We start from the raw sequence: 20,378 nt of genomic DNA on the forward strand, positions 1-20,378 counted from the left end.
TAGATATAAAGTTCCATCTACCATCAGCACTGGCAAGACTGATTTTCATCTTATGTATTCAACAACATGAAAACTGAATTTTGCCACTTTAGAACTAAGATATCTTAATCTTTGCATGGAAAAGACACTACTGAGTGGTTTTTTTTTTTGGCTGACAGGATCATTATAGAGCACAGAAACAGGATTGATTTATTTTTTCCCTTGTGTAAAAGCTCTCTCAGTTAAGGAAATTCATTAAAATGCACTAGATGAAGTATGGAAAACAAAGTATATAGCAAGCATTAACTTGAAGAGAACTAATCCTCCATGGATGTTAGCACAAAAAAAAGGAAACAAACATAGCTTTCTGCATCAAGACAGTCTTTTTTAAGTTGCAAAAGCCCTCAACTATTAGGTGATACTACTTTTAGCACCCTAAAAGCTGCTCTCAGACTGTGAACTTTAAAGTGATATTTTAACTCTGAGGAAATGATAATTTAGATTGGCCCCAAATCTGATTTTAAAGTACAGAAGTGCTCTCCTGGGTATAAAACCCTGCATAGCTCTACTGATGTAATAGCTCCAGATTACTCCTAGCAGGTGAGATGACAGCCCTGTTCTTCCTTGGGGACAAGAGCATGCTTGTCAACTTTTGTACTAGCTAGAAATCCTAACAGAAGCATTGCTTAAAACTTCAGCCTTCCTTCAGATTAACCTGCTACCTACTGAAAAAGGGTTTTTGTAGGAGACTGGGAGTTGTGCCAGTGTATGTTCTGTTTTGGACATCTTCAAAATGCTCTAAGAACACTGCCTGGGAGTCCACAGCCTCTCCTATGCTTTCAGAAGGGAAATGATCTGCAGAGGCTGAAGTGGTCACTGTTCCTAACCTGGTGGCTGTGTTCACTGACAGAGTGAACTCATTTACAGACATTTCCCTCCTGTCACTGCCCTTCCTCCAGGAGCACCTTTTCCATCATGTCTTTACTGCTCACAAAAGGTAATGTACAGGCTGACATCAAAGGGATGACTTGTTCACACAAAACATCAGTTTGAACACAAACATTAGAGTTTTGTTGTAGCCAAACACTTCCCCTTTCCTGCCAAAATTTACCAGGCTTTCAAAACCACAGATACTTATGGATAATAGAAAATCAGTGCATAAGCACTGCTGCAAGCCCAAAAACTGCACATGGCAGTGGCTGTGCAGTTTATCTGTTACATTTAATTTGCTTCTGAATTTAACCACAGCTGTGCTTCTCCAGGGAAATTCGGCCTGGATGAGTGTAGGTGCTGCCCAAGAGAGCACATGGTGTGAAATACACAAAACCATTTAGTTTTGAGTTTGTAACACAGCTCTTGTGGATGACCCACTGGGCTCAGATCAGCAGATTCAAGTTCTCCCTGTGCTTCCTTACTGTTACTGACTTATTTTTTAAAACATACTTTACACTTCTCTACAACTTTCCACCTTCTGCTTGATTTGTCCACTTAGACAAGAATGTCTCAGAAACAAGATGATTGATCATACATTGCTTTGAAAAAGGACACCAAATAAAAGCTGTCTAGTTAAATAAACACCTGTCCTTTGAACACAGTCCAGCTCCCACTGCTCTGTCCTTCCTGGATAAAGTGAGGAGAACAAGCCCTGTGAGACTGACCAGCAGCTAGAGAGAAACAGAAGAACTGAATGTCTCCAAAAATATCTACCAGACACAAATGAGTGAAACAGCCAGGCTGTCAAATGAATACATTTATGAATGTACCACATCCAAAATAAATCAGTGAAGTTTACAGCTACAGGCTGAGAGGCTGGAGCTGGAATGTTGAGAGTCACAATTATGGAGCTCACCAGCCCATGTTTGTACCCAGGATCCTGAAGCCAGAAAGAGAAACCACCCATGGACTGTTTGAGCAGCTGCTGTTAGATAGAGAAGGGATGAAATTCTCTACTGTCACAGAGTAGAATTTGCGTGGCTGGTTCACAAAAAGACTTGGTGAGACTACAGATACTACATCTGATGTTAGCATTTTGGAACTGTGAAGTTTAAGTTTGATTACCTGTTATACTGTCAGGTTCAGGAATGAGTTCAGAAGTGTTCATTACATCACATGACTGAGTCTGATCCCCTTCTCCTTGTCTACAAAGAGTGCAGATGTAGTCTTTCAACTGAGACTCCAATTCACTACCTGGAGATCTGTCACAATCTATGTGAATCCATCTGGGGAGATTAATTTATTGTGATTTAATTTATCATGACTGTGATTTTAGTAATGAAAATATAAAGCATCATAGTAAAAATCCATTAAAAATAGCACTATTTCCCATTTCCTATGGGAAATAGAGATTTTCAACTAATGCTTGATTATGGAGAGCTTTAGAGGAATAAGCATGGTATGTCAGCATGTCAAACAATGAACAAACTTAAACATGAAGACCTAAATTGTCCCTAATAAAGCCCATCAGACTCCACAAGATGTAGAGCATCATCATGATGCTGCACAGTGAGACACAATATTATTGAATAAGAAACATAGCTTACATTCTTAAAATGTTCCAAATACTGTATTTTTAGGGTTTTTTAATTACTGAAATAGTAAAAGACATAAAATTAAACAGAAAACATAAACTTGAAAATTAAAAAAAAAAAAAAAAAACCAACCCAGATCACTGCAAACAAGAGTCTTTAAACTTTAGGACAATGACTTTTTCAGCCTGTTTCCTCACAAAATAGGTTAAATTCAATAGGCAGCAGCAGCTTGCAACAAGTAACTGCCAGGTACCCTCAAGTAACTGCCAATTAATACTTAATTCATATTTAATGAATTAATTAATACTTAATTCAAATAAAGCTGCCTGCTATTGTTCATTGTATTTAGGGATGAAGGATCAAGGAGCTGCCCAAGATCCTGTGGCACTGTACATCAAACACCCAGAAACCCATCCGCGCCACACTGCTCATCATAAGCTTTATGCACTTTAGTACAAATTAACAAAAGCTGGATGCTTACCTTTTGCACATGTGACAATGCAACATATCTTTCTGGAAGTCTTGGAGGCACAGTTTTTCACAGAAAGGACAAGATAAGTTGTCTTGCTGCTGGTAACAACTGTCACATACCAAACAATTATGGTGCCACTGACAACTTGTTCGTGTGCCACATTCAGCACATACTCTACAGTTCTAGAGATCACAAGAATTTAGTAGTTAATTATGATATTTCACAATGTGATAGAACTGCCATTAACTGACATTTTCCTGTTTTGAATTAAATTTAATAACTTTTGTCCTTGATAACACAAAAAGTTATCCAAGATCTGATAGCAGAGCATGAATAACCTGCACAATAGCAATAAGTTTCCTGACACTACTCCTGACTTGAAAGGAGTATTTCTTATGAGATCAAACTTTTTATTACTACTCTCAACTACCTTATGACTGCCACAAACTGATGTAACATTACATTCATCTCATATACAAGGACTTCCCACTGCAATTACTTACAAGTTACTGATAAAACAACAAATTCATCCTGCCTTCCTCAAATGCAAAGGAACCCACAAGCTGCAGAACTGTTTTGGTAAGTAAGGAGGAGTTGAATATCAAGAGACTTCAAGTATGGATTATATACACTCCTATATAGCTTTGAGTTTACATTTTTGTTCCCATTGTATCACAAGAGCAGCTGTTATTAACTGCAGATTATCCACTGCACCTGGATCCTACACTTCTCTTTTCCCTATGGAGCTGATTTACTGTCCTACATAGGCTGCTTCAGCCACAGCACTGACAGCTCCCCCCACAGAGCAGCTGTAGAGCCACAGGATTTACATCCAAGTGGGATTCCTTCAGAAATTACAAATTACATTACATAGCAACAGCAATCCACAATACACCTGGAACAGCATAGTGTGGATAACAAAGTCTGGGCTCTTATAAATGACCAGGAGTTACTCTGAAACCTTTCCACTTACTTTACATTTCCAACCATTTGTTGGTACAGCATCCATAACTGGCTGTAGACAGAAAGTGTGGTAGCCTTTGTCACATGTATCACACACCAGCATCTTGTTGTCTTCCCCAGAGTGTCTAAGGAAAGTAACAAGTGATCAAAAATAACTTCAATAAGCACCAACAAAATATCTGTTTCAAGAAAAGTCTAAACAGGAAGACACAGGTGTGCACATAAAAATATACAAACACTACTTACAAACATCTCCAGAGACAATGCCTTCAAATTAATTTTTAAATACAAGTGCATACAACTATCTTTATTCACCAAGAGCTGAGCCTGTGCAATCATTCTGAATACCAGATACTGGCCCACTTTCACTTACACATGTGTAGATATACTTGATGGCCTTTCTGTACTGAAATCAGTTCAAAATCTGCAATATACATTTTATTTCTTCCTGAAGAAAACATCCAGTTGTACTTGTTTCTGCAGTCTGACTGTAAATTTTGCAAAGGAAAAAAGGAGCCATCAAGTCTGACTATTGGAGCTCCTACAATGTCAGACAATATGACTGCAAGAGCAAAACAAACATTAAAGGAAGAGATTTCAATTTTTCTACAATGATGTATTACAGAGCTCCACCACAGATTCCAGTGATAAAATAAATTTGCTGAGAACAAGACAAATAGTTTGGTAATACCTAAAGGCATTGTGTTCTGCCTTCGTTTAAATAAATTAATGCAGTAAGTAAACATGCAACAAGATCTGCCTAGATAAAGCCTTGCAGTACATGGCATTATACATGCTGGATACTACTTCATTACCTGCGAGACCTGGTGTTTTAAAAAGCCCTCTCTTTGCATGAAGATATGCTTAAAATGCTGTTCTTCCAATAATGGTGAAGAACTGCCATACCACATCAAGTAATTATAGAATCAAATAATGGTTTGAGTTGGAAGGGACTCTAAAGTCCATCCAGTTCCATGGGCAGTGACATCTCCCACTAGACCAGGCTGCTCAAAGCTCATCCAGCCTGGCCTTGAACACTTCCAGGGTGAGGCATCCCTGGTTTCTGTGTTCTGAGTGCCCCTCTGCCCAGCCTGGATTCGTGCTTGGAATTGCCCCAGTCTGGGTGCACAAGGTTGCACTTGGCTCTGTTGAAGTTCATGAGGGACACACAGCCCCACCTCTCCAGCCTGCCCAGGTCCCTCTGGATGGGGTCCCTTCTCTTCAGCATCAACTGTCCCACACAGCTTGGTGTCAGTGGCAAACCTGCTGAGGGTGCCCTTGACCCCACTGCCCACGTCGTAACAAAGATGTTTATAACAGCACCTGCCCCAGTTCCAACCCCTGAAGAACAACACTCATCACTGGTCTCCAGTTCTTGACCCCAACTCTTGAATCCATGGGGTGCTCCATCTGTCAAATCCATTTCTGTCCAGTTCAGAGGCAAGGACAGTGTGTTGGACAGTGCTGAACACTTTGCACAAGTCCAGGTAGGTGACATCAGTTGCTCTTCCTCCACAAACTCTGTAGGCCCATCATAGCAGGCACTGTCTGCCCTCAGTGAAGTCATGGTGTCTGTCACCATCACCTCCTTATGTCCCAAGGTGTCTCAGCACAGTTTCCAGGAGGATCTGCTCCATGACCCTGGTAGGCAGGCTGTTGAGATTGACTGGCCTGTGGTTCCCCAGATCTTCCTTATTTCTCTTTGTAAAAACTGGGTCTATGTTTCTCCTTTTCCAGTCAGTGGGAACTTCACCTGACTGCCAAAACTTCTCAAATATGATGGATGGTGGCTTAGCCACTGCATCCACCAGTTCCCTCAGAACCCATGTGGTCCCATGGACTGGCTGTGAACATACCACATTTTCTCCGCTCTTCCACTAAAGAGATTTGTTAGCAGATGCTGTAATTACAATACAGCATTTTCAGGGATACTTTTTAGAACATTCTTTTCTATTCTAGCTTCATTGCTGAGATTCGCTATCTGCTGTGAATGATCAGGGAACACCCTTTTTTTGAAGTGGGTTGAGTGAATGCTAGCAAATACCAAGTGTTCTGCTTGGAAAACAGGAAAGCATTGACTGATCAGACACATGAAGCAGTAGCAGAGTGGGTTTTTTCCTTCATACTGTCCCAGCTGATGTGACTGGAGCTGAACAAAACTCATTTCTTTTTCAGTAAGTCCTTAAAAAAAAAAACAAGCAAGCAAAAGAATCCTGCAGTGCCCATCAGATTAAGTTATAAGAGAACAAGCCCACAAGCAGTCAGGATTTTCTAAGTGAACCCTTACAGTGCCACAGCAACTAAGTTTCATTGTCTTTGTGTCTGGTGCAACTACTCAGTAAGAGCCACTCACATCACTTTGTTTCTCTGCTCAACTAAGCAACGGTTTTGTTTTCATAATGATTCTTTATCTGCCTCTCAAAGACATCAAATGAGAGAGCCTAATGCAAGAGTCCTGCCCAGAGTGCAGGTACAGGCACAACTGAACTGTCAGCTGAGTAAAAGCACAGGTTCTTAGACTGTGAAGGCACTACAGTAAAAATATTTATTTGGTAAGTTTGAGAAAAATCCTCCTGTATATAAAAGGAGGAAAAAAATCAGAATGTTTTGCTGCTTTCCAGAACCTGCCATGACAAAGGTAACTCTAGGGGTAAAACACACAGGACTTTCAGCTCAGCTCTTCTAGAGCAAAGCTTCCAATACAAGGGTTTGCTCAGCTACTTAATACAACAGAAAAGATGGGGAAATAAACCACACTTTTTTGAAAAATACCCCAAACATTTAATGAAATATGCATTTCAAAACCAGAGCACATAAATCTCACACCATCCTCCTCCATGTCCTGTAAGTCTCACTTACTTGCAGTTCTGGCACACTTTGCAATCAGGACACTGCCAACCTGCTCTTTTTAAAGGTGTGACTTGAATGTCCAGGCACATCCCATGGTAGTGCTGGCCACAGGTAGTACAAAAAAGTTGATCTAAGAGGTCTCCAGGGCTGTCGCACACTGCACAATTTGCTTCTTCCTTTGCTAAAAAGAAATATTTTTTTCAATTACTATTTTGTTCAAAATTATGAACAATTCAATGAACCCAAAAAATTACTTAGTAGTTCTTATGCATACAAAACTTGACCATTCTTATGAAATTCAAATTTAATTAATATATTTAATAGCTACTACTTTAATTCAATTTTCTCAACTAATCTTCTCATAACAAAACTAAATTCATTTTAAACCTTAATGAAGTCTTATAAAAGAAACAGTTTTATTCTCCTTGAGATAAAGCTGAGAGCTTTGGAACCAACTCCTCTGTGGAACAAGTACAAAATAAAGAGACCTAAATCTAACAGACCTATATCTATTATTTAGCTGAAATGTTTGCCAGAAGGTTGCTCTAACTTGAGTTAAGACAAGCAAGTCTATCAACTGAACTAAAACCTAACAGAAGACAAGCCTTACCAGTAAACCTCTTCCTTGTTCTATCATTAAAAGAAAAACACTTTGCTGTGCAGGATTGCTGTTTTTTAAAAACAGAAGAATATGAACTCACATCTTTTCTATCCCTGAACACACATGAATTCTTGGGTATGTGAACTGTGACAGTGCATGTAAACAAATGCATTCTTCAGCTGATCCTATGACAGTGAAATTTTTATAAAACTTGGTACTAATTGTGCCATTTGAACACTGTGTACTTACATCTTTCAGGAGCCTGATCAATGTGGTCTGGACAAAGGAGGGACAAATTACTGAAATCCTGAAATGTGCCTGCTCCAGCAGCACAGGGGTAATGGTACATCTGGGTACATTTCTCTTCACAGCATTTGATAGTGGCTCCAAGGTGCTTACAAAATGCACATCGCTGAAAAACAAACAGAACAAGTCATTTAAAAATTTCTTTTTCTTGTCATTTTTTAGCCAGATCTGTTCCCCCCCCATTCATTTAGCAAATTAACACCCTGGCCAGTAGGAGGTAGTGAATACTGAGAAGGAAACTAGTGGGTAGTGTTGTCTTTCAGTGGCACTCCCAAACACAGTGAGCTCCAAACACACTCTGACAATTAAGGTTCTTCTTGTCACAGAAAAGCATTTTCATTCTATGTTATCTAACTTGAGCTATGCCTTCAGTAATGGGGCTTGGAGACTTATTCTGAAAATAAAGGCAGATGACACCATGCTGTCAATAGGTTATGACTAAAAACCACATGGCTCTGTAAGCTGTAATGTAAAACCACAGACACTGTAATCAGAAATGCAAATGGAACTCAAGTATGATGTTCTCCCAAAAATCTTACTGGCATTACACAATTCTCTCTGGGATGATAATGCATTACATAATCTTGCATTTTCTTCTCATCTTGCCTTTCAAGACTACACAAATATCACCACCAAACTTTGAGAAGTCATAAATAAGCACAATTATTATTAGACACCAGAGAAATAATTTCTCAGAAAGAACTACGCAACGATCCTCCAGTTCTCCAGTCAAGAGAGAGCAGAGTCTATCAGTCTGCTTGTAAAAAATCACCCACACCTTTCTGATTCAGTTAATAAGTCTTTTTTCCTTCTCAGAGTCATTACAGTCCCTGAAGCACTGTAACATCCTTTTGCACTTTTTCACCAAGGCAACAATAATTTTTAAGGCACAGCACCATAAGATTTTGAGTAATCTTAAGAAAAAACAGGTCAGCAGCTCACAGGAAGGCATACATAATACACAGCAACAACTGAGTTCAGGGACTCTCATTTTTCACAATAAAAATACAACACTAACACTGGTGTGTTTGATTACTAGCTGAAGTGTCAAGTAACATCCAAATACAAACATAAACCAAATCAAAGAAAAGTTATGTACTGCATCTGCTTAATTCTTAGAATACAGACAATATTTATTCCCATAATTCTTCTCTGTTTCAAAGCCTGGCATGAAATTAGGCATGAAATAGTGCTACTACAAGTCCACAGATATCAAAACCAGCCCTATGAAAATACAAATCACAAAGCTGTGTCAACAGCTACCTTGATATTCTTTAAAACCAGATGAAATTAACATCTTCAGAAAAATATCTGCCAGCACCACAACTCATGGACAAGAGACAGAAAAAATATTAGTGTATGCTAAATAGAACTGCAGTGTAAAGAGAGAAAATGTTCTGGCAAAGAAATGAAAGGGGATCACCAAGGAGAACTACTGCCAAGTTTGTGGGCTACAATGCTTAGTCTGTCCTGTGATCTGCAGGACATCTCACCCCTACCCACGTCTAACACCTGCTGATGTGCAGGTAAGGTGCATCCTGGTACTTTACCAGCTGAAATGCAGAGGAGAGGGAACAAGATAAGCAAATAATAACATGGAGCTCTTGAAGGAGAGCAAGGCAACAGCAATGGTAATTACATTTATGGACTGCCAACAAAACCAAAAACCTGCAAGAAACTCCTTTTAGGAAATGATACCCTCAGTGAGCACTTGGTGAGGATGCTGCACAAGGTAAATCCTGAACTTAGATGTAAACCCATGAAAATAGAGCCCAAAGCCTCCAACTTCAAGAACTGCAGCTCCACTCTGAGCCACACACAACCACTGCCCTGTTTAGTCCTTGAGGTTCTGAAAACCTATGGAGATGGACCAGGTTTAGCTAAGACACAACTCTTACAGGCCACACATTTTCCAAAGATTTTACTCAGTAGAGAAAAAAATAGAAACGGGGAACTTGGGAGTAGCTAGTGTCCAAAATGTACCCCTCAAAGAAGTATTCAACATGACTTTGCTGGATCCCATCATTGACCTCTAGTAGCTATTTCACCAGGAAAAGAAAATTATGAAAGAACTGTAAGCACTTAAATAATCCAACATTTATTAAAAGATGGGGATAATGGAATAAAATAGCAATATAAATGGCATTTTTAAATACCACATCTGTTTTTCAAAACCACCAATCGACCATGGTACGTAGCAACTACAAAATCGGAATGTAACTTTTCCCAAATGTTCTATGAATAAATGAAGAAATTATTGAAAATTAGGAAACTACAGGATTACTAAAAAACCTTGAAAAATGTTGATGGTGGTTTAAGGAACCACATAAAGATGCTGGAAGGAAAATGGAAGCCCAAGTTACATGTAATTGAACCCTTCAAACCCATCTGCTAAACTGCACTGGCAATGAAAAGCATTTGGCAGATAAGTGAAACACACTTTGAAAACAATGTGGTATGTATCATCTGAAGCAAATAAAAAGCACAGAATATCAACATTTGCTGAATTTGTAAGAGAGATAAAGCAGTCTGAAGAAACTAATGCCCAAAGGGATTTTTTTGGCAGCAGATGTTGGTGAGAAGAGTTACTTTTCCAGCACTAGAAGCCAACACTCCTCTGAAGCCAGGCCCCATGCTATGACCCCAAAAGAACAGCAGAAATGTATTAAATTAAACAAAAATATTAAAAGCTCTGCTAAATAAAATCAGTAACAAATACTGCTTTACTACTGCTAAAATATGGCACCATGACAGCAGGAGATGGAATGAAGCAGTAAATCATGCTGCCCATGAGATGCATGCCCGGATGAGGACAGTCCCAGAGCCAGGGACAGGCTGGAGTCTCCCGTTTCATTAGTATGAGCACAAAATAAGGTGTTATGGGAAGGGGGTGGAAGCTGAATTTGAAGGGCAGCTATTGGAAAATGGTAATCTGTCAAGGCAAGGCAAACACTGTTTTGTTTATGGATCAAATAATTTTACATTCCTTTTCTACGGGAAAAAAACCCCAACTTTACAAGGTGTCTGAAAGCTGGAGAGACAGTTTATTACTTATTCATAGTACACTCAAGGAAATAAACTAAAGAAGAGCTAGCAGACTATTTTCCTACTCAGGAAGTCCTTCAGTGGTTACCAACTGTTCCTTTCAGCAAATTCCTTGTGCACTTGTCCATTGCAAGAAAGCTCTGAGTCCATCCCTACTTGTGCTACTTCTTACTACTGTGATTTCCATCATGTAAAGCTATCCACTCCTCTTTCTACTTGATAATTTTTACCTTTTTATTTTTACATCTGCTCTTCCAGACAGAAAAGAAACTGGTATTTAAAAGCAAAAGCTATGCCATCTTTAAAATTTGATTTAAAAATTCCCTTTATTTACTAATCCCACTGGCTCAAATATGACATTGTTGTACAAATACAGTGGAAGGGGAAGAATTAAGTGAACCAAGAGAAAACAAAACCTGATTAATCACCTCTGTATTCTAGCTCTATGGGAGAGCATCCTCCATGAAATGAGTGGCAGAAACCACACAGAAGATTTCCAAGAAGACAAAAACTCAAAAACCTCCTTGCTACAACCGTAATTGCACCAAAACCAGCTGAACAAAAATGTTAATTCTGCCTTGTTCAGCTCAGCTGATGTCCCAAATCCTACTGGCTTTACTGGAAACAGATGGCCAAAGTGGAAAATGGTGACAAGAGCGGCAGCTTTTTGTTTAGGTATTTCTAACCTCCCTGCTGCTCCATACTTTAGAGTACTCCAAAATCCTGTGCAAGTTCAAATTATAAGAAGATGCCTGTTAGACAATATAAGAGTTTATCCAGATAGTGCCAAGAACTAATCAGAGGTCATGTTTTATCATTTTATTGCTCTCAGAATTACTTTATAGTATTACTGTCTTTGCAACCAGACAAGTAACAACCCTTAGAAGGCAGATATTAAAGAAAGGCTAAAATACAGTTTTTGAGTAAGTACTTTGCAACTTGGTTAGTGTCCTAAACCTCAATGTTAGTACTGTGAATTGCAAAATGTTCTTAAGCAAATGACAAGTTTTTCACTGATTATTAACTTTTTCTTTAAAAAAGATCAGATGACACAACCTATGAGAACAATAAGAACTTTTAATTTTATGATAGTGTATCAAAAATACACACAAGCCATCTGTCCTTGGTTAAACAATTTAATGTATTACCTGTAAGAGCAAATTTCAAACAGTTTAGCCATAGGGAAATGCTGTCACACAAACCTGTGACTGAAGAGAACTGGACCTTAACAACCTGTCATTAATGAGAGCATGAAGAAATTTTTATATGAACAGTGATTAATGAAAAATGTTCTCTGGTGGTTCTGATAATCTTCATTGGTTTCTCCATCATCTAGAAAGAGTTTTATATTGCTTGCAGACACTAATGACCATTAGCACCTCTCATGTCAAATACACTGGTTTAAGTACCATAAAGCACTAAGGAGCACAATGCAGTAAAATGGCAACATAAAACCAATTAATGGCTTTCGACTGAACTACTGATTACAAGTACTAAACAGAACACCTTTCCAGGAGTACTGGAAATTACCTTCTAGCTTTTTAATTTTATATGACTCATGTCACAAATTTGGAAATTACTTCAATTTATAACAAGCAAGTCAATCAGAGATCAGTTACTCCTCTTCCTCAAACCTTAACACAGTGACTCACCACATGCAATCAAGGCAGAAAGCAAAGTCCCTTTAAGTGTGGAAATTTCAGGCTCTCTAAAAGTCACTACTCTGTTTCTCATTCACACCAGTTGCCTCTCTTTTTCACCTTCATTAAAAAGTACATTAAATAAACTGTGTTGCTATTAAGGCATTTAAGAATTCAGAGAAAAAAAGCATTCAAGTTTTGGAGGAGTGTTTTTTGTAACAGTGGTGAATAGGTTAAAAACTTGGAAGAATCAAGTTTGCTGAGTAAGATATCATTTTTTATTTGAAACCTGAAATAGGTAGGAGAAAACATACAAACTTTATTGCACACAAATTCTTCCTCATATAACCTGAAATGTTCCCAAACCGTGTTTATTCAGAAGCTCCACTGAAGGGTTTGGGTGCCTTAGAGCTGTGTTTTACTCATCATTACATAAGCTAGCAGAATAACTGCATGGATATGATCTCCCTCACAGGCTCTGCCTTTGCTGCTTTTTTCACACTTTCATGAAGAAAAAGGGGCTTTTTTTTAATCACCTCCTCGTTTTCTGCAAGAGTTAGGATAATGTAAATGTTTTGAGTGAGGCTAAGCTTTTCCACAGCTATCAACCAGCTACTCCCTTAATTCCCATCTAATACCCACCATGGCAGAAGAGCACACATGAGCCTGTTGTTTGGTTAGACTATCAACAACAAGAAGGTCAATAATGTTTAATGTAATTTAAACTGTGGTTATTAGGCTTCAGCATCAGCAACTCCAGGACAAACAAGGCAAGAACAAAAATCATCAGCTTTGGTTTGAGGCTGCTTTTTGGCAGGCTCAGAAAACAGACTATTGTGCCAGTTTCATTTGATTCATGCTCAGAAGATCTTAAGAAGTGCGTGTAGACATTTCTTTGTGTTGGCAGAGCATGGGCTGAGCCACAAATTGTTGGAGGCTTGAGAAAAAATAATTGAGGGAAACATTGCTACATGCTTGTTGTTTAATGATCATCTCTACGCATCTGTTACTGGTCATTGCAGAACATACTGGGATGAAGTCAACTTTCTGTCAAACCAGCACAGCTCCTAAACTCCTAAATCACATATAGGGATTCTGAAGTAGCTCAACCATTCTATAGGTTATGTCATGAATACATTTATAAAGGCATTTAAAGTAAAACGAGAATTTACTGCTCACACTGTCACACTGTGCTTCCAAAGGACACAAGGCTTGATGAGGGCATCCAAACTTCATTATATTTAATAAGGTTCAGTCATTGTATGGAATTTACTTCATGGCCATTCAGCTGGCCAATCACTGGGTTACCATTTTCAGGCTCCACTGACAACACTGGCCAGATCTCCACTGCCTGCAGCTGGAATTGGAACAGAGCTCACAGGTAGGCACATCCACAGGGAAGTCAAAATTTAGATGAGTGTCTTGAGCTGTCCTATGTTGACACAAGTTCTCTACTGGTATCACAGCCAAGTCCACATCAAAGTTTGTGTCAGCATAGCACTATTAAAGAAGGGATGTTAATGGAGACTGTTGAAAAATACTTTCATATAAATCCTCTTCTATTTTTGCAAGTTTTCTGAACAATAAAGAGCTGGGGTAAACTTCTCACAACACATCTCTAAATTCTCTTAGATGTTATTAGAACACTTAGACAAAACTTTCCAGCTATTTCTGACAACAGGAAAGTCATTAACAAAAACATTTTGTTCATCTTAAAAACAACCTCATTCATGGGACTTGCAATTTGTCATGAGTTTTAGAATGGGGGATGCAACTTCTGCCTTTTCCCTGCAGATCTATCCAGATGTGACCAAGCTTGAGAAAACTATCTCCTTTGTTTTGTTTTTTTTAAATGTGAAACACTTCCACAAGTTTGCCAGTGAAAAATCACAGAAAAACCTACTCTCATTGATGATAACTGATCCTCTCCAATTTCCAGCACTGACTGGACATCATGTACCTCCTGCAAAGGTTCCTTCAGTCTGACAAGGATTAGAGGGAGGAGGTCTGTAATAAATACTCCATGCCTAAGCACAAAAAGCCACTGGAATGGAAAGAAGACATCCCTAAGGATCCTGATACTACTGTCACTCAATCATCTGGGGAACAGGAGTATCCAGCACACAACAGGCAGATGGACAAGGAGCAAAGAGACAAAAGGGATTCACTGTGTGAAAGAATCTGATGAGACTGGGACGAGAAACCATGGATGGAGATGGAAGCTGAGGAGGAGGAGGGATAACATTGGAAGGGCCAATTAATCAAACCTGGGCACTCAAATTGGATAAAGACCTTAAGGGAACTCAGGTGTAAGACTCAGGAAATGGTGATGGGACAGATCTCAAAAAGAACCTAGGCAGAAGAGATGAGAAATGTTAAGGAGAGATGAAGAATGGAAGTGGCTAAAAATATCAACCTGAACAAAAAGTCAGAAGTCTGAGACAACTGAAACTGGATGAAGATTAGAAGGAGGAAAAGTACACTGTTCTCTGACACCTAGTGCTGTATCACTATCACCCAGCCAGCTCAAATAGCAGTGCTCTTATGCAGCCACAAAGGCTTTAAACCTGCAGTTTAGGAGGTCTGCCTTTTCCTTTTCTCCCTGACAAAAGGAAATGATACAGGCAGACAAATACAAGGCAACACAAGACATGGAGACACAGATAAAGGAATGGGCAGACATGCACACGCGTGCGCACTAAAACAAAAGGAGCATTACAGATCAAACGTGTATTTTGTGCATAAAAAAGATCTTTTAAGAGGAGTCACTGACTTAAAGAAAGCTGTTACCTGTGAGACTGAGCTTAATTTACAGAGAGAAAAAAAGGAAATCTTGGAAAAGGTTGTGGATGGCTTGTGGGAGAAGAAAAGCACTTAGTTATGGCAACAGAGCAATGGCCTGCAAAAGAGTTGTAGTTCCATCTCTTCCATGAAGCTCCTTGATGATACTGGGTGGGTATCACTTACTTTTACTAAGTAAAATTTTTCTTAGGTTTTTTTTTTAGTTCTTAATCTTATTGTTAAAAGCCTGGAGTTTTCTTTGCCCTGTAAAAATTCAGCCTTAATTTCTACATAGATTGTGCACTCACAACTGCACCAGAATGAAGAACTGCAATATCAGTGCAACCTTTTTAACGAAGTCTGAGTATTTTTGAAACTCCTTCAATTTGCTATCCAAATTAGTAGATATAAATAAATTCAACTTCTCTAGGGGAAAACATAGCCTAAGACACATAACAAGGCCATATAAATCTGCTATTTAAAAAAAAAATTACAGACAAGTTATTCACATGTTCAGTATAGTAAAAACATTATTGAAAAAATCATGCAGAAATGAGGAAATCTTTCTTCTCATCAGTATCTGCATAGTCTACATACCTACACACTAAACAATAATTTTTAAAAATTGAATATTTAAGAGGTTTATACTAAGACAGCAATGTCCATCCTATGGACTGAACTAGGCACAAACTGTTCTGCATGTGATCATACAATTAAAGATGTATAATCAGGCCAAGGCACAAAAGACATTAATTGTGTGCAAAGGACACAAACTATGTGCAAAGGATGTTAATTGTGTGCAGACAACCTGTCTTCTGACACAGCCTTACTTTGTGTTTTCATTTTATTGTCTTAATAATGCACTCTTTTAAGAAAGATTTTGAAGATACATTACCCCAATTTAATATTAAGTTAATGTCAGCCAAAGTCACTATATACACTCAATGATACAAATAATTTACAAGGTAATAGAAGGGATGGAGTGACAGAAACTCTGGATTATGTAGAGACATAAAAAATGCAAGAATTTCCTGCCTTTAATACCTTCCTCATTAGTGAGCACCTCCTTAGTATTCCTTCCCCACTGACTGCAATCAGTACCTTATTGTTCATAATTCCTATTTCCTTGGCTGTTCCTAAATTGCACTCTCCAAATGGCACAAAGTCATCGTAAACAAAATCCTACATCTTCAGTCCACTAATTTCTGTAAATTGAGCTCAAACAAAGCAATTAGGTGGCATACTTGGAAACTACCAGCTTGAACATTAGTATCATTTCTTCCCTAATAAAAACTTGACATGTTTTATCTGGCTAGGGCTTTTAGCTTTTTTTTATAATTTGACTAAATTAGTCACTTATACGTGTTTGTCCCATTGCTTCTCCCAAGACATGGTATTCCAAACCATGTTATATAATATTTATATAATATAATATATATTATATATATAATATTACATTATATAATAGATTTAACTCACTAGCCACTGAAATAAATAAGTAAGCCCATGTCTTTCCATCCTGTTCCTTCACTGGTATTCCTTGGGCAAGCATTGTGAAGTGCAACATCTTGACCTAGAATTTAAAACCCTAAAATTACCGGTCAAACATTGAAGCAGGTCATTCAACTGGGCTTCAGGGAGGTGAGGGTATGAAGGGGCTGTTTGTTTCAGTTTTGCAGAATGCTGCCTCAGTAGCTTGTGAAGAAAAAAGCTGCCAAATTTTGTAATGAATTCCACAGAACATTAAGTCTGATGCTTAGCAGAAGCCATAACTGTTAAGTAAATGATATCCTTTTGATGAATACCCTTATTTGAAAACAACATTGATTCTTCTAACCCTCTAGCAGTGTCCCAAAACAGATGTGCACAACTGCAAATTCTGTTTGCTTTCAGGTTTACGAAGTGTGATGACATTTTTACAATCCTGCATGAGCCCTTTTACCCAGGAGTAAAATAAAGCACAATAATTCTTCACCATCTGTTTGTTAATTTTGCATTCATTTAACTTTGCATTTTAAACTAATAATCATTTTCTTATAATATAGTTTGCTCCATTGGTAGAAATTACAGCTGTTCAATTAAAAAAAGAATGGTTTATAACACAGTTTTCCTCTAAATAATTCCATTGCTCTTAATTATAGAAATGTTAGTGCCATCAAATGGAAAAGAACTGCCAGAGATTAGTGTTATGCTTTACATGTCACAGATTCCCTTAGTAAATGTACCTATTTTCTTCTGTTCCAGCACCAATTCCTACTTGGTCTCTTTAACAATAAACTCATTTTTCTCCACTACAAGATTCTGTGTGTTTTAATTTTTTGTTACATGCAAAGGTACAAACAATTAAATGAAGCTTCTGTTTCATTTGTGGCACAAAGTCAAACCAAGCACAGTCCTACTTCTTCATAATGCTTTTCCTTAATCTCTAATGACAGGACAAGGAGGTTTTGATATTTATATTTCAGCTGGTTACAGCTAAACTAGGGCTGGAATAATGTCCTAAAAGCTTTTTCTCACCATGTTTACAGTCAAATGGTGAAATCCCATTCCTTTATCAAAAGTAAAACCACATTGAAATAACATGAATAATACATCAGAGCTAGTGAAGGGGAAACAATTTGGGTCAACAAAAGATGTGGTGCCTGGAGAGAGAGAGCAGGAGGCAGCCAGAGATTCTGAGAGCTCTATTGTGGAGTCTGTGTTATGCTCTGGACAGGGCATTTCCCACACAGACCAGGCTGGAAGGTCACAAGCCCTAAACACAGACTGTCCCCACGCTGACACAGCGGAGAGTCTGCTTCACTGAGGTTCCTGGGCTTAATCATCATCATCATCATCATCTACAAATAAACTCCTCAAGAGACACAGGCTGCTCAGCTAATTCATGTCAGCAGTCCAGTAGTATTAGAGAGCTGTTCAGATGGTTAAAACAATCAAGATGATTGCACTGTTTTCTAAAACCAATTTTATCTGATGGCATAGAAATCTCAGCATCAGATGACATCCTAATGCTGAGACAGTGCTAAGATAACAATTCTGTCACAGTACTAGGATGAGTATTTTACTTAAAACACCCATAAGGCAAGAGATGGTTTACCACAAAATTGATTTATTTCAATTAAAAGAGTTCAGAAAAAGCTGAAAAACACTCACTGGTGTTTAAGACTGTAACAGAGCACTCACCTACAGAAATGAACTTCCAGAAGCACCACACACAAGATGATCACATAAAATTAGGAGTGAAAGTCCAGCCACAGGTTAGTGAGATGCTCAGCTTCCAGTCCAAGCAGAATCCTGCACATCCTGACCTTTCAGCTTCCCAGACAAGCGAGCAATGCTGCCAGGGCCGACCTTTTCTGGGGGATTTATCCATCACAGATTCTATGTCTGACAGGAAGCAAAGATTCTGGAGGTGCCCAAGGCACATTCTGCTGTGATGGATGTGTAATGGTAACAGTTTTCCCAATGATTTGCCATCTATTTCAAGTTACTCTCATTAAAAAACCTCACCTGGTGTGACATTTGAGAAAACTGAAACTCCTACTTATTGAACGTATCAAATCCATTTATATTTTGGAAAATGAGCATTTGCCTCACAAAGCTCAAAGAATAATAATAACAACTGAACTGTCTTCCTGTGTAATTTCTCTGAAAGTTCTCTATTTGCTTTTAAAGGTTCATAATTTGTCAACACATCTCTCTGGAAATACCACACAAAAAAATTCTAAGATTCTGTAACAACCTGCAGTAATTGAAAGGAAAAAAGCCCTCAATATTTGCTTGGATATTTGGTTAGACTGGGTATTTAGATTCAGATTCACTATTTATTCTACAGATTCTGTCATTCTTCCCAGTTCTTTGCACAGCAGTTTCATACTGAAGAAAATTTTTGAACGGAAAGGAAATACTAAAGTATAAATTTAAAAGTGCAAAGGGAAGGGCAATATGTGGAAGCACTTGCAGTTTTATAAAAAAGTTTCTAGACTGCAGCTTGAATACATGTATCTGAAGTGAGACCATGACACTGCAATATAGTGTATCAAGTCATTTTACCCAAGTTAGATGCTTCAAGAAATAAATATTTATTTATTTCATAACAGCTACTTTCCCTCACTGATGTACTGAAGGGGAAAGTGACATCTTTGAGGGAAACCATTAATATCACTGAAATCACACTGGTAAAAAAAACCTCATGTGAAGTGCTGCTTTGAGAACATGCCACTTCATCAGTTCTTCAATTAATGTTATTTAATAGGATTCTTATAATTAATCATGACTATGACTCATGGAACACCTACACATTCATTACTGGCAGCAGACCTACTATTGTCTGCCTACTCCTTATTCCCAGGTCAGAGCTGCAGAATGGGAAGGACAAGTATACACATGAAAATAAACAATATGAATTCTTTCACATAAATAAATGACTATCAACAGTGGTCTATTAGGAAAAATAGCTCTAATGCAATTAATGTCTGTATTTCCCACTGAGGTGATGCACTTGCACAGGATGGGCAGTTGCTCCACATTTGTGAGGATTCCTAAGATGCCTCTCTCATGCCTGATTTGCTCCATGTTATTAAAAAACCACTCAACGACACCTGCATTAATGGCACTACTTCATACTGATGTCTGCAATATTTATGCTCAATCTGCAACTCTGGGACAGAACTTACACTAATGGAAGTCAATAACAAAATCTTCAGGGAGTTCAAAACTATTTTTTGCTAATGGTTTGATTTTGTGAGCTGCTGAGTACACCAAGCTCAGAAGTAGTTTTTAGGCTACTGCTTAAAAGCAAACTGATGCCAACAGACTAATATGAGTACTCCTGAGTTTTAAAGCATGTTTATAAGATATTTTTGAGGATGGGTGAAAATCCCAAATGAAAATCCACAATATAATTTATAGTAATCAGGAAAAAAATCTCAGACTCTTTTGACTGGAATAATCAGAACCCCTTTATAATTCTAATTTCATTAAAGAGTCTGGACTGTAAAGCACTCATTCAAAAAAACCCATGTGACTCACATTCATGATAAATTTAACAGACATGCTTAAATAAAATACTATATAAAAGGGAAACTGCTGTGAAACCTAGATTAGAGTCAGTTGTGTAACACTAAGCAAACAATGCTACAGCTGAGCAAATACACCTACTAGTCCCACTGAGGTATTTTTTCTTTTTATTCCTGTGCTATATATTAAGGAGA

The 20,378-nt window shown here is 38.2% G+C and overlaps 1 protein-coding gene across 7 annotated transcripts in view; it reads right to left on the reverse strand.

Moving 5' to 3' along the window:
• The window catches only part of KMT2C (lysine methyltransferase 2C), a 189,118-nt gene that overhangs the window by 79,359 nt on the left and 89,381 nt on the right, over nucleotides 1-20,378 (reverse strand). For all 7 annotated transcript variants that reach the window (XM_030963992.1, XM_030964025.1, XM_030964040.1 and 4 more), the window contains 5 exons: nucleotides 7,643-7,805; nucleotides 6,802-6,973; nucleotides 3,953-4,067; nucleotides 2,989-3,161; nucleotides 2,038-2,198 (listed from right to left, as the gene is read on the reverse strand). In XM_030963992.1, coding sequence (XP_030819852.1) covers nucleotides 2,038-2,198; nucleotides 2,989-3,161; nucleotides 3,953-4,067; nucleotides 6,802-6,973; nucleotides 7,643-7,805 — 784 coding nt within the window. The remainder of the gene's footprint in view (nucleotides 1-2,037; nucleotides 2,199-2,988; nucleotides 3,162-3,952; nucleotides 4,068-6,801; nucleotides 6,974-7,642; nucleotides 7,806-20,378) is intronic.

This window comes from Camarhynchus parvulus, chromosome 2 (genome assembly GCF_901933205.1).
Source record: "Camarhynchus parvulus chromosome 2, STF_HiC, whole genome shotgun sequence".
Classification (NCBI taxonomy): domain Eukaryota; kingdom Metazoa; phylum Chordata; class Aves; order Passeriformes; family Thraupidae; genus Camarhynchus; species Camarhynchus parvulus.